At 43.7% G+C, this 14,821-nt stretch overlaps 1 protein-coding gene across 3 annotated transcripts in view; it reads left to right on the top strand.

The window, feature by feature from the left end:
* LOC137314029 (NACHT, LRR and PYD domains-containing protein 3-like) overlaps positions 1-14,485 on the top strand; it is a 29,410-nt gene extending 14,925 nt beyond the window's left edge. Inside the window, exons 2-10 of one of the 3 annotated variants that reach the window (XM_067979732.1) lie at positions 1,525-1,620; positions 3,336-3,502; positions 5,587-5,755; positions 5,861-5,926; positions 9,937-11,674; positions 13,222-13,308; positions 13,465-13,635; positions 13,817-13,984; positions 14,157-14,484. In XM_067979732.1, coding sequence (XP_067835833.1) covers positions 1,557-1,620; positions 3,336-3,502; positions 5,587-5,755; positions 5,861-5,926; positions 9,937-11,674; positions 13,222-13,308; positions 13,465-13,635; positions 13,817-13,984; positions 14,157-14,244 — 2,718 coding nt within the window. In that variant the 5' untranslated portion in view covers positions 1,525-1,556 and the 3' untranslated portion in view covers positions 14,245-14,484. Of the gene's footprint in view, positions 1-1,524; positions 1,621-3,335; positions 3,503-5,586; positions 5,756-5,860; positions 5,927-9,936; positions 11,675-13,221; positions 13,309-13,464; positions 13,636-13,816; positions 13,985-14,156 lie in introns of all 3 variants that reach the window. The other 2 variants (XM_067979731.1, XM_067979733.1) reach the window with 2 other exon arrangements.
* The last annotated feature ends 336 nt before the right edge of the window (positions 14,486-14,821 follow it).

Here is a 14,821-nt window from a genome sequence, read left to right on the forward strand (position 1 = left end):
CATGGTAAACTATCCCTCCTCATTCTTCACCACCTCTGCAGCCTTTGACACGGTCGATCACTTTATCCTCCTCCAAAGCCTCTCCTCCGTTGTCCAGCTCAGTGGGACTGCCTTCACTTGGTTCCACTTTTACCTGTCCAGTCGTATCAGGAGAATCATCACCAATAGCTTCTCTTCCCACCCCCACACTGTTACCTCTGGAATCCCCCCGTGGATCTAACCTCACCCCCTCCTATTTCTCATCTATATACTGCCCCTTGGAGACATTATCCGAATCAGCTTTCACAGGTATACAGAGAACACTCCGCTCTACCACTCCACCACCTCTCTCGACCCCTCTACTCCCTCTGCTCTGTTACGCTGCCAGTCCGAGATCCAGTCTTAGACGAGTTCAATAACTTCTCCAATTAAACATTGGGAAGACTGAAGACACCATCTTCAGCCCCCGCCACGAATTCTGTTCGAAACACAAACACAAGAGGAGAATTCAGATTGTAAAACAGCAGTCAAATCTATCTCATATATTCATGGTGTTTTCTGAGATTGTGAAACCCTTAATGAGATTCCAAATATGAATGATGTGCATCACCTAACGCTTTAAAGTTACACGATTCATAACATTATACATCAGTATTAATATTAGAACAGTGGTAAATCTCCTCACCTCCTGCACTGCTCATTAGTGTTAATATTAGAACAGTGGTAAATCTCCTCACCTCCTACAGTGCTCATTAGTGTTAATATTAGAACAGTGGTAAATCTCCCCACCTCCTACAGTGCTCCTTAGTGTTAATATTAGAACAGTGGTAAATCTCCCCACCTCCTACAGTGCTCCTTCGTGTTAATATTAGAACAGTGGTAAATCTCCTCACTTCCTGCAGTGCTCAATTGTCATGTGCTGACAACATGAGTGATGTGGTAAATATATTCTAATAGAAGCACCAACCAGGACACATCTCCATTAACACACGGACAATATCGCTGCCCACAGTGACCAGAGGAATTAAACCCAGCTATATATTATATATGTGGATAGATATCAAATTCATAAAGTACGAGGATTTACTATCAATACTGAACAAATCAAAAATATTAAACACTTCTGTGAATAAAATAATACAATAGCGCCAGAATGTAAAACCGAGTGAAGGGCCATTTAATTCATCAATGATGATGCTGCTCCATATTTCCTTTCAGATTATTCACTACCTCAGCTATAAGGCTGGTTCTGCTGGCACTGTGTGAGCAAATCTTACCAATGGGCGCTCCCGGTGCAGAGTCTCGACCGACGGGAACTGGGTTGTGGAGATCAGCAGGACTCACTGGATTTCACTGGGCAGCTGTCTGTGTCCCACCTGATGTAGAGCGTTGATCATAACAATCGAGATACGCTCGATCCCAGAACTAACGGCTGTTGTACTGATGGGGGAGGAGGGACTTGGTTTCATGTTTAACAAGGGAACGCGCTCCTGCTCATTTTAATATTTCTGTCTAACCCTCCTGTTAATATTATATTTATTACAGAGCATCTGAATCTAGGAACGTTTGTCACCACCATGGCTGAAAGTCCAAACAGGGGAAAAGATCCAACATCTTCAACAAGAATGCAAATGGACACAGGTAGGTTCAGAAAATTCATCAAAATATAATTTCTGTCCTGACAAGGGGTCCAGATCACGAGCAGGAACCTGCAGCTCACACAAGAAGAGGTAACATCACAGATACTGTGTAGATAGAGGGAAGTGAGTGACCATCTAGAGGGACAGTGCAGTCACAGGTGGAGGGATCTTGTGATTACTGGAACTGTCCAATTGGTACCTGGTGTTGGGGACTGTAAGTTGGATAGAGACAGTGGCTGAGAGGATTGTCTTCCTGAGTAAGTGTGAGAACGGGGAGCTGGGGGACACCCCGAGTGGGGTGGGGGTGAGAGGTCGGTGGGTCACAGAAATAGGAGAGTGATAGTGGTGGGAGATTTTATAGTCAGGGGAATATACAGACTCTTCTGCAGCCCTGAGCAGGTCCCAAATAGTAAGTTACCGCCCTGGTGCCAGAAAGAAGAACATCCTGGAACAGGTGGGACCATCTCTGAAGGAAAGGAGAGCAGTGGATAGTCATGGTCGGAACCAATTACACGGATAGAAATACGTTTATAGAGGGAATATTAGGACTGAGGCTCTAGATATAAGATAAGACCTCCAGGTGGTGATCTCCGGATTGTTTTACACTCGGCCACTTAAGGAGGGAAACATGAGGCAGGTCAATGTGTGGTTCTTGGGCTGGAGCAGGAGGGAAGGATTCACGGTCTTGGGGAGTAGAGTGAGTTAAGTCTCCTCCCTGACTTCATTTCACCGCATTCGTTGTGGGTCCAGTGGCTTCTCCACTTTGGCTATTCTTCTCAGATGCAAATCCTTCACTAATTATCTCTAACTCTGGTCCCACATCCTCCTCTAAATGGACTGTTGGAGCAGAAATAGAAGATTTAAGAAATAATGAAAAGATATTAGCAGAATAAAGGAAGGGGACTTAGAAGTAATGAGAGATAAGCTTATTGATGTCAGGGAAAAAACGAATACTGTTTAAAATTCCCCATAAATCAGAGTTCGTTTTAAATGTTGTGTCTGTGAATGTACAAATCATTCCAAACACATTTGGAAAGTCAGAAGCATAAGAGATATGGTCCAGGAGATATGAGACCATATGGTTTATGTTTACACGGGACTCAGAGCAAAATCTTCCTGGTTATAACATTTTGAGGGGAGATTAATGAAGATTCTAACACTGGTGTTAGTGGGAATGTGGGTGTACTGGAGGAGGATGTGGGACCAGAGTTAGAGATAACTAGTGAAGGATTTGCATCTGAGAAGAATAGCCAAAGTGGAGCAGCCGCTGGACCCACAACGAATGCGGTGAAATGAAGTCAGGGAGGAGACTTTGCATATAAAAACTGTGCTGATAGATTAGAAAGAGACAAAGTAGTGTATCTGTTCAAGAGGGAGACAAGGTAAACCGGGTAACTGGAGATCAATTAGTGTACGTCAGTGGTGGGCAAACTCCTCGAATCTATAATTCCAGATCGAATTAGAGATACAGGGGATGATCGGGAGGCTGGAACGGATTCACTATAGACAAGTCGTGTTTCACATATTTAAACACCGTTTTTTTAAGAATTGACTGTACGGAACGATGGAATGTAGCACATGCGGTGTATATGGGTTTTCAGAAGGTGTTTGATAATGTGCCTCGCAGGAGGCTTCAGCTGTTTGGTTTAAGAGGAAATGTCGCCGCCCGGATAGAAAGTCGATAATGTGTTTAGTTTTCTCCATTTTTGTTCACAGATCCGAACACTGCAATCACTGAGCTCCTGACAAAGTGCGACGATTACCAGCTGTTCCAGTTGACGAAATTCTACCGGGACAGACTGGAACAGGCGATTGAAGAGGGAGTGGAGGGCGTCAACTTCGTATTAACGTATGAGAAACATTTCAGTGGACAAGAGTATCACGTAAGTGGGATGGACACAGAATGAGTTTGGATTATTTAAACATAACATAACAGAACTGACAGAATATCACATCTTCGAATCATAGAATGTTACAGAACAGAAACAGGCCAAACAGAGGAGAAATGGATGAAATTACAAATATTCTGAATCTGAACCAATGATTGGATGAGATAGAAATACCCAGCGGAATGGTCAGTATCTGTACAGAGAAAGGACAGGGTAACATCAACTTGCATTTATATCGTGCCTTTAACATAGTAAAACATCCCAAGGCGCTTCATAGGAGCAATTATCAAATAAATTTTGACTCCGAGCCACGTGAACAGTTATTAGGAGAGCTCGGTCAAAGAGGTAGGTTATAAGGAGTTTCTTTGAAGGAAAGGAGCGTGAGGTGGAGAGGTTTAGGGAGGGAATTCGAGGTTAGGGCCTAGGCAGCTGACTCACAGCTGCCAATGGTGGAGCGATTTCCATCGGGGATGCGCAATAGGCAAAACTTGGAGGAGTGCAGAGATGTCGGAGGGTTGTCGGGCTGGAGGAGGTTACAGAGACAGGGAGGAGCGAATGATGAGGGATTTGAAAACATCGATGAGTATTTTAAAATAGAGGTGTTCCCGGACCGGGAGCTAATGTAGGTCAGCGAGCACAGTGGGTGATGGGACTTGGTGTAGTTAGGATACAGGCAACAGCGTTTTGGGTGAGCTCAATTTTATGGATGGTGGAAGATGGAGTGCCGGCCAGGAGACCATTGGAATAGTGGAGTCTGTAGGTGAAAAGGGATGGATTTGGTCTTTCCAATATTTAATTGGAGGAAATTTCCTCCGGACTCAACTATTCCAATGCTTTCCTGGCTGGCTTCCCGTCCTCTGCCTTCGGTAAACTTCAGCTCATCCCAAACGCTGCTGCCTGTACCCTGTCCCTCCTCCATCCCACTCACCTCTCACTCCTGTGCTCACTCACCTGCTGCCTCACAGTTTTCGAATGCCGTCCTGTTTAAGCCACACCATGGCCTCGTCCCACCCAAACTCTGACTTCCTCCAGCCTTACAGCCCTCCTGCCCCCTAGAATTCTCTATTGCTCTGGCTCTGACATCTTGTGCATCTCATCATCACCCAAGCAGTAGTGGTCCAGTGTTGGGACGTCTTTCTACATTAAAGGCATTATATAAATATACATTGTTACTGATGACAGTCTTGGCTGCACGAGCCCCATTGCTGGATATGTGCTCCCGGTTACCGAGGTTTCATACCGGCAGTGGATGTGCAGAAAACTGGGTGTCAGACATTTAATTACTTACAGAAAAGTGACGGATATTTAGCACCGTTATTATTATTGGTCGGCTGTCCTCACTGGTAAATCAGGAGTGGTAATTTCTCAGACAGTTTTCCAGCTGATTTCCTCACTTTAGAATCGTCCCTTCCCTGTCACTTCAGCTCTGATTCGCTGCTGTTTTATTTTTAGACAAATCAATAATTTGTGAGAGTAGGAGGTAAGTGCGAGTAACAGGAGTATCATATTGTCAATCAGTAATCTGATGTCATGTTGGACACTGAAGGACAGAGAAAACAAGTCCCATTAAAACTATTGCAGGTTCTCAGTGATTCCTCACTCTCTGAGAACAATATTTCTCATTTACATTATAGTTTCATCACATTTCATTCCCATAATGACTGAATCAAGGTGTTAACAGAATATTCTGCCCATGTTCAGAATTGATCAATACCCGGCCCTGTGATTACTTTCTGTGTTCTTTATAAACTGGGAGATCCCATCACGGAGCAGCTCCGCTCCTTTTCATTCTCAGTCTTTGTCTTTCACTCCACTCAATATAAACTGTGAGATCCCATCACGGAGCAGCTCCGCTCCTTCTCATTCTCAGTCTTTGTCTTTCACTCCACTCCTCAATATAAACTGTGAGATCCCATCACGGAGCAGCTCCTTTCCTTCTCATTCTCAGTCTTTGTCTTTCACTCCACTCCACTCAATATAAACTGGGAGATCCCATCACGGAGCAGCTCCTTTCCTTCTCATTCTCAGTCTTTGTCTTTCACTCCACTCCTCAATATGTTCATTATTATTCTTTACAGAAAGTCACTGAGCTCGCGGAGAAGGGAAACAGGGCAGACAGTTCCAAACTTCTCCTCAATCTGGTGATGGAGAAAGGCTCCCGGGCCCGAAGGGTGATGTGGGAATCCTTTGTGAAAATGCACAGAATACCAAAGTTGGTCAAAATACTGAAAGAGATTCAGGAACTTGGTACGTTAAAATCACACACTGAATTCAATTTCAGATTGAAACAATGCAGAATTTACTATAATATTACACAGATCAGATTTTACGAAAGCTCATTGATTTAAACAGGTCCTGATCCATTTGATTATATGAACATCGGACGAGGTTTATCTGAAATACCCAGTCACCTGAAAGGTAAGTGATGAAATGGAGATTTCAAACCGTTTATTTCACTTCTGAGAATCAGAATGTTTGATTGTAGCCGTTTATTGAGAGATTGTCAGAATCTGGGAATCAAGTTCAAAGGGTGGAGGAAACAGAATAAAGTTAGATTTTGATTTGCGAATAATCTTTGAATCGTCTGCGCGATCCATTCCTATTCGCAGTTCTCAATTATTTGTAAATTTGCAGATGTTTTATTACTCCAGTTAATCCAGGCTTAAAAGTTGTGAAAAAGCGTTCATACCTGGCAGGATCCTGATACACTGTGAATACCCATACACACCTGGTATGATCCTGTTACACTGTGAATCCCCATACACACCTGCCAGGATCCTGATACACTGTGAATCCCCATACACACCTGCCAGGATCCTGATACACTGTGAATCCCCATACCCACCTGCCAGGATCCTGATACACTGTGAATCCCCATACACACCTGCCAGGATCCTGATACACTGTGAATCCCCATACCCACCTGCCAGGATCCTGATACACTGTGAATCCCCATACACACCTGGCAGTATCCTGATACACTCTGAATGCCCATACACACCTGCCAGGATCCTGATACACTGTGAATCCCCATACACACCTGCCAGGATCCTGATACACTGTGAATCCCCATACACACCTGCCAGGATCCTGATACACTGTGAATCCCCACACACACCTGGCAGGATCCTGATACACTGTGAATCCCCACACACACCTGGCAGGATCCTGATACACTGTGAATCCCCATACACACCTGGCAGGATCCTGATACACTGTGAATCCCTATACACACCTGGCAGGATCCTGATACACTGTGAATCCCCATTACCACCTGACAGGATCCGGATACACTGTCAATCCCCATACACGTCTGGCAAGTTCCTGACACACTGTGAATCCTCATACTTACCTGGCAGGAACCTTTGTGCACTGTGAATCCCACACACTATGCGTATGCACCGCACAGATGCTCTGGGCTCAAATTTAATGAGCAGTGCCTTGAGCCAGATGTTAAGGGTTACCAGGCGCCAGCCCCATCCACCCCCCCCCCCCCCACCCCCAGAAATCTGCCCACCATCAACTAGAGGGAAAGAGTTGGATAAATGCAAAATATTAAAATATTATCATTTCACAGCACAGAATGAGACGTCCAAGTGCTCGATCTCATCTCAGAAGATGTTAACACAATGGATCATTAATCCGTGGAGGGAAAGACAATATTCAGGGTAATTCGGAAGTTATGGGTTAACTTCCGAATGGCAGAGAAAGTGAGAACCTTATTCTGCTCAAAGAATAGTCGTTTAACTCGGGGGTCTTTTTAGACCCAATGCAATGAATAATGGAAACAGATTTGTAATTTCCCAAACCTGCATTATAAGAAATTCAGACCAAAATGAAATAACGGAGTATAATTATTCGGAGAACAGTTGAAATGAACTGTGAATGTTTTCTGCTCCACCATCACACTGAGTGATGTGGGCAGTAATTCTAATTCTAATATGAATGGACTGTTTGAAAAACACATTCAATGTAGGTGTAAAACTGCTAAAAAATTGTTCACAATTTCTGAAACACAATATAACAGGAGAATGATTAGAGACAGCAAAAGGCCATTTGGCCCAAATAAGCATGTCCCTAAGAGAGATGACACCAACTACCCCTCCTCACAGTGTATCCACAGAAACACGTACAACTTTTCTCTTGACCCCACTTACACTGCCCTTTTAGTATCCTTCCCAAGTTTCTCTGGCCCTTTGTGTGAGAAAACTACCCTGACTTCCCTTCTCCGTTATTAATTATTTTGTTGTTTGTGAGCCTGTTTCCTGTTTCCATTCAGTATATTCAAGACTGTGATCGATAGATTTTTGGACACGAAGGGAATCAGTGGATAAGGGAATTGGGCGGGAAAGTGGATTTGAGGTAGATCAGCCATGATCTGATTGAATGGCGGAGCAGGCTCGAGGGACCGTATGGCCCACTCCTCCTTCTATTTCTTATGTTCTTTTGTACTTACGAATGTTGGGAATTCCATTAAAACATTTCAATTCAGAAGTTTCTTGCCCAAACAAAATACATCAAACACTCTCACCATTCCTTCAAACTAAACTCCTAATACCTTAATTCATCTTTCTGATTCCCCTCTGTAACTTCAGAATGGCAGTAACCTTTACCTGTGATCAGGTGACGATAGAAATGCACGTAATATCCCAGATAACCCAACCGAGTCTAAAAACAACAGCAACTTAACTCCTGTCCATTCAATCTTTCGCTCTCCCAGTGCACACAATACCCCAGATAACCTGCCCGAGGTCTGATACAATAACAGTGGAAATTCTGTCCATTCACGGTCTGTCCCTCTCCCAGTGCACACAATACCCCAGGTAACCTGCCCGAGGTCTGATACAATAACAGTGGAACTTCTGTCCATTCACAGTCTGTCCCTCTCCCAGTGCCCACAATATCCCAGATAACATGCCCGAGGTCTGATACAATAACAGTGGGACTTCTGTCCATTCACAGTCTGTCCCTCTCCCAGTGCCCACAATATCCCAGATAACCTGCCCAAGGTCTGATACAATAACAGTGGAACTTCTGTCCATTCACAGTCTGTCCCTCTCCCAGTGCCCACAATATCCCAGATATCCTGCCCGAGGTCTGATACAATAACAGTGGAAATTCTGTCCATTCACGGTCTGTCCCTCTCCCAGTGCACACAATACCCCAGGTAACCTGCCCGAGGTCTGATACAATAACAGTGGAACTTCTGTCCATTCACAGTCTGTCCCTCTCCCAGTGCCCACAATATCCCAGATAACATGCCCGAGGTCTGATACAATAACAGTGGGACTTCTGTCCATTCACAGTCTGTCCCTCTCCCAGTGCCCACAATATCCCAGATAACCTGCCCGAGGTCTGATACAATAACAGTGGAACTTCTGTCCATTCACAGTCTGTCCCTCTCCCAGTGCCCACAATATCCCAGATATCCTGCCCGAGGTCTGATACAATAACAGTGGAACTTCTGTCCATTCACAGTCTGTCCCTCTCCCAGTGCCCACAATATCCCAGATAACCTGCCCGAGGTCTGATACAATAACAGTGGGACTTCTGTCCATTCACAGTCTGTCCCTCTCCCAGTGCCCACAATATCCCAGATAACCTGCCCGAGGTCTGATACAATAACAGTGGAACTTCTGTCCATTCACAGTCCGTCCCTCACCCAGTGCCCGCAATATCCCAGATAACCTGCCCGAGGTCTGATACAATAACAGTGGAACTTCTGTCCATTCACAGTCTGTCCCTCTCCCAGTGCCCACAATATCACAGATAAACTGGCCGAGGTCTGATACAATAACAGTGGAACATCTGTCCATTCACAGTCTGTCCCTCTCCCAGTGCCCGCAATAACACAGAAAATCTGCACGAGGTCTGATACAATAACAGTGGAACTTCTGTCCATTCACAGTCTGTCTCTCTCCCAGTGCCCACAATATCCCAGATAACCTGCCCGAGGTCTGATACAATAACAGTGGAACTTCTGTCAACTCACAGTCAATCCCTCTCCCAATGCACACAATAACATATTTCCCATTTCCGCAGAAGGTTAGCACCTCTGATGGTTTCATAGGATAATACACTAGAACCTCCAGTTTCGTATAACCAGAATCACATTTGGATTTTAATGAGATGTCCATGGTTCAGGCCAGGGCTGATAGTATTAATCATCAGAGGGAAAATATCACTTTCACAGAAATCTCCATGTTCAGTAAATATTAGAATCATGTGAGGATTTGAAACTTCTCTCCGCCATCATTCACTTTCAAGCGAGTTTTTCAGTAACTCAGTTTAATTTCCTGCTCGCAACTCTATTGAAGCTGGGAATTCAATCTCAGAACATTTACTGAATAGTAAAGTGATATTGAGAATTTGGTTTTATGCCTATACAACTCACATTAAGAATCACTTTCTGTCTGTTCTAATTGAAGATGTTCAACAGAAACACAAGGAAACACTCCGGGTCCAAACTGAAACACTGAGAGTGAACACGATCTTAATAAAGGAGAAGGTTAAGATTTTCCAGCTGGTCACTCTATACACTGAACTAACGGTCATTTCTACTGTTCGAGATCGGACACTTGTAGAACATGAACTGCTGGCAAGAGGCCGAGAGCATGAAGAGTGGAGAGAGAAACATCTCCGGAGAGAACTGGAAAAAATCCGAACTGATCAATTGTTCCAGAGCAGCTTTTCCAAGAGAAAATCCAAATCTGGAAGTTCAGCAGCAGTGAGTGGAGTCGCGGGGATTGGAAAAACAACAATGGTACAAAAGATTGTTTATGACTGGGCCACTGGGAAAATATACCCATACTTTCAATTTGTTTTCAGTTTTAAATTCCGGGATTTGAACGCTATTAACTGTGGAATAAACCTGAGGAACCTGATACTAGATTTGTTTCCTTACTTTGGGAATATTCTGGGAGAGCTCTGGAAGAACCCAGAGGGATTACTGTTTATATTCGATGGTTTAGATGAATTCAAGGACAGTATCGATTTTGCTGACAATCGGAGAAATACAGAGGCTGATTACATCTGCACAGATCCTGAAGACCAGTGTGAAGTGTCTGAAATTGTGTACAGTTTAATACAGCACAAGCTGCTCCCAGGATGTTCAGTGCTATTGACCAGCCGCCCCACTGCATTACATTTATTGGAAAAGGCTGAGATCAGTGTTTGGGCTGAAATCATGGGATTTGATGGTGAGGAACGGAAGGAATATTTCAACAATTTTTTTGAAGATCAGGCGGTGGCAGCAGCTGTTTTCAAACATGTGGAGGAGAACGAGATCCTGTACACCATGTGTTACAACCCTTCCTACTGCTGGATCCTCTGTCTGTCACTGGGTCCCTTCTTCACACAAAGAGACAGGAAACAGCAGCGAGTTCCCAAGACCATCACCCAACTATATTCCTACTATATTTACAACATTCTGAAAAACCATGGCCGAGAGATTGAATCCCCCCGTGATGTGTTACTGAAGGCCGGTGAGATGGCCTTCACTGGAGTCTCCGAGAAGAAGATTGTGTTTAGAAATGGAGATTTGATCAAGTCCAATCTGCAACCTTCCCAGTTCCTGTCTGGGTTCATGATGGAACTTTTGGAGAGAGATGATTCTGCCCAGAGTGTGGTTTACACATTCCCGCACCTCACCATCCAAGAGTTTGTGGCCGCACTCGCACAATTCCTGACTCCAGATCCAGGGGACATCCGGAAACTCCTCAGTGAAGCCCACAGCAAGGAAGATGGGCGATTTGAGATATTTCTCCGTTTTGTTGTCGGTCTCTCCTCCTCACAGTCAGCTCGGCCCCTGGAGGAGTTTCTGGGTCCATTTCTTCATCAAACGATCTGCGGAGTGATTGACTGGGTGAAGGAGAAGGTTGAAGGACAGATTGGAAAGACAGAGCGTGAAACTGGGAAAAGGAACCTCCTGAACACATTCCACTACCTGTTTGAGTCTCAGAATCAAACACTGGCTCGGGTCACAGTGGGATCTGTGGAAACACTAACATTTCATGGATTGGGACTGACCCCGATTGACTGTGCGGTCCTGTCTCATGTCATTGGACTCTGTGATACAATAAAACACCTCAATCTGGGGAGCTGCTCCATTCGGTGTGAAGGACTCCAGCGGCTGAGATCCGTACTGCACAAATGCCAGGTGTTGAGGTGAATGATTATTTGTCTCTAACTGTCAGGCCAATTGTAGAACAGTCACGGATTGTATTGCTGATCCGAAATGAAGGGAAACAAGCAGTTCAGTTAAACCAGAGAGAAACAGATTCAACACAAATATGACAAATGATAAGAGGATCGGTTAGTAATTCCCTCAGGACTGGAGAATCTAAAATGGATCCTTGTGAACAATTCGGGATTTCACAATTTTTATCCGATCAGTAAATACAGGTCACTGAAAGAGTCTGATAATTTAATTGTAATAAATGATATTTATTGTTGTTTTTCTCACTGACTGAGATGCGTCCATTGAAGAGGCTCCTTCTCACTGTTACTTACAAGTAGATCGACACTAATTGCAGCAGTCTGTGTGTCGGAGCATCCCACCCTCTTACCGAGGTGTGGGGGCAAGTGACAGTCACCGGACTGTCAACGTGTGTTGGAGAGGGAAGCAGAAACACCAAACATTCAGTAACAAACAGCAAAACACAGCTTTCGGGCAGTCAACCGCCAGTGGGCGAGCTGAGCTTTCCCCGCAGGACGACGGTCCGTTATCTTAACTCATCAATGACACAGCCCTTCACACTCTCCAATACATCCATCATCTCTTTACCCAGCTGGCAGCACTCGTGCCTCTGAGTCAGAAGGTCGTGGATTCAGGCCCCTCGCTCATTAATCCAGGCCGACACTTCAGTGAGATTTGGGAACTAAAATCTGCCTTTGAAAAGGTTCCAATCTAACGGGTTGTGGGGTATTAGGCCAGGAGTACAGACACACACCGGCCAGCGGTGGGGCCTCACACACAGCGGGAGGCTCCTGGGTTAACCAGGGGGCAGTGAACCCGGGAATTTCCCATAATCTGCCCCCTGTGTGTGAGGCCCCGCTCGGGGAGGGAACTTCAGAAAAATCCCCATAAACTGTCGGGAACGTTGCGCCTGAAATAAATGTGGAGAGAATTTAATGGGAATAAAGTGAGAGACTCCCCTCCCCGATAAACGAGAAGTACAGGGACATTTAAAACTAGTAACAGGACAGAATAAACTCTCCTTGTTACATAAAATCCTGGGGGATGGATTTTACAGCAGCCTTTAGTGCCGTTTCACAATATAACTCACCCCGAGGTATGAAACAGATTAATATAATACTGCATAAAGTACAGGTAATCACCACTTTATCATTTAATTCAGGAAAATTGCCCCATTCCCATAAAATCTGGGATTTAAGAATCAGCAGAAATGAGACAATTTCCCCAAACATGACGGGACCTCCAGGAGGGTGATTCTGATCATCAGGGAATGAGACCGGACTGAGGGACATTTGAAGGCTTCACACAGACAGCACTTTATTTAATAAATATATTTACTGACAGTCCCTGAATATATGGAGCGTCGGACAGAGTAAGATTCATTGTCCGCGACAGGGAAATCTAGTTATTAATTTCCTGAAGATACTACAGGAAACACTGAAAAATCAGAGAGAAATTGTGTCAGATCGGGGATTGGATTCAGTTTGTTTCTCACTCTCTGTATGTTTGTGTTTAGACTGGCAGGAAATCAACTGGAAGATTCAGGAGTGAAACTATTGTCTGCGGCTCTGAGGAACCCGGACTGTAAAATACAGACACTGGAGTAAGTATCAGACTGTGTGAGATTGTGTTTGTAATAACTGGATGTCTAACACTGTACATTAAGGTCAGTATAAGTAATAATAATACAAATAAATACTGGGAATTTACTCTGATTCCTGTTATCTCTGCTCGTCTCTCTCCTCACTCTGATCTCGAGGTTATGGTACAACGGTCTCACAACTTCTTGTGCCGATGATCTCTCCTCCGCTCTCAGTACAAACCGGTCACTGACGGTTCTGAACCTGGGTAATAATAAACTGGGAGATTCAGGAATGAAACTACTGTTTACGGCTCTGAGGAACCCGGACTGTAAAATACAGGAACTGCGGTAAGTATCAGATTGTGTGAGATTGTGTTTATAATAACTGGCTGTCTAACATTAAACATTATTATTAGTAAAATTAAGTGTTACTAATAATGTACATTATTATTATTATCAGTAATAGTGTTATTAATAAACACTGGGGAATTACCCTGATTGCTGTTAATTCTCTCTCTCTCATCCCCAGTCTGGATGATGTCGGTCTCACAGATTCTTGTACCGAGGATCTCGTCTCCGCTCTCAGTACAAACCGGTCACTGACGGATCTGAACCTGGGATCAAACTCCTTCACAGACCGATCTGTCCCCGCTCTCCGCTCCCTCATACTGACCCGCAGGAGTCTGGAGCGGATCTGGTGAGTATTAGTGTTAATGTTTAATGTAATAAATAAAATATCAGTGGGATTCAGTCCCTTTTATGGGTAATATTTCTCTGTAATTATTATTGAAATATTAACCCCAGTCTCCCTGTTATTGACACTGTTGTTCAATTTGTTTATTTCCTGTTTAATCTTTAATCTGTTTCAGGCTGTGGGAGAATCAGTTCAGTTCAAACGGAAAGAGACACCTGGAGTCACTGCGGGAATCCAGACCCGGACTGAGTGTGGGAGTGTGAACATTTCAATTTATAACCATTCCTGGTCCCATTATATGAACATTTCAATTTATAACCATTCCTGGTCTCATCATATGAACATTTCAATTTATAACCATTCCTGGTCCCATTATATGAACATTTCAATTTATAACCATTCCTGGTCTCATCATATGAACATTTCAATTTATAACCATTCATGGTCTCATTATATGAACATTTCAATTTATAACCATTCCTGGTCTCATCATATGAACATTTCAATTTATAACCATTCCTGGTCCCATTATATGAACATTTCAATTTATAACCATTCCTGGTCTCATCATATGAACATTTCAATTTATAACCATTCATGGTCTCATTATATGAACATTTCAATTTATAACCATTCCTGGTCTCATTATATGAACATTTCAATTTATAACCATTCCTGGTCCCATTATATGAACATTTCAATTTATAACCATTCCTGGTCTCATCATATGAACATTTCAATTTATAACCATTCATGGTCTCATTATATGAACATTTCAATTTATAACCATTCCTGGTCTCATTATATGAACATTTCAATTTATAACCATTCCTGGTCTCA

The sequence above is a fragment of the Heptranchias perlo genome, unplaced genomic scaffold, assembly GCF_035084215.1.
Source record: "Heptranchias perlo isolate sHepPer1 unplaced genomic scaffold, sHepPer1.hap1 HAP1_SCAFFOLD_50, whole genome shotgun sequence".
Lineage (NCBI taxonomy): Eukaryota > Metazoa > Chordata > Chondrichthyes > Hexanchiformes > Hexanchidae > Heptranchias > Heptranchias perlo.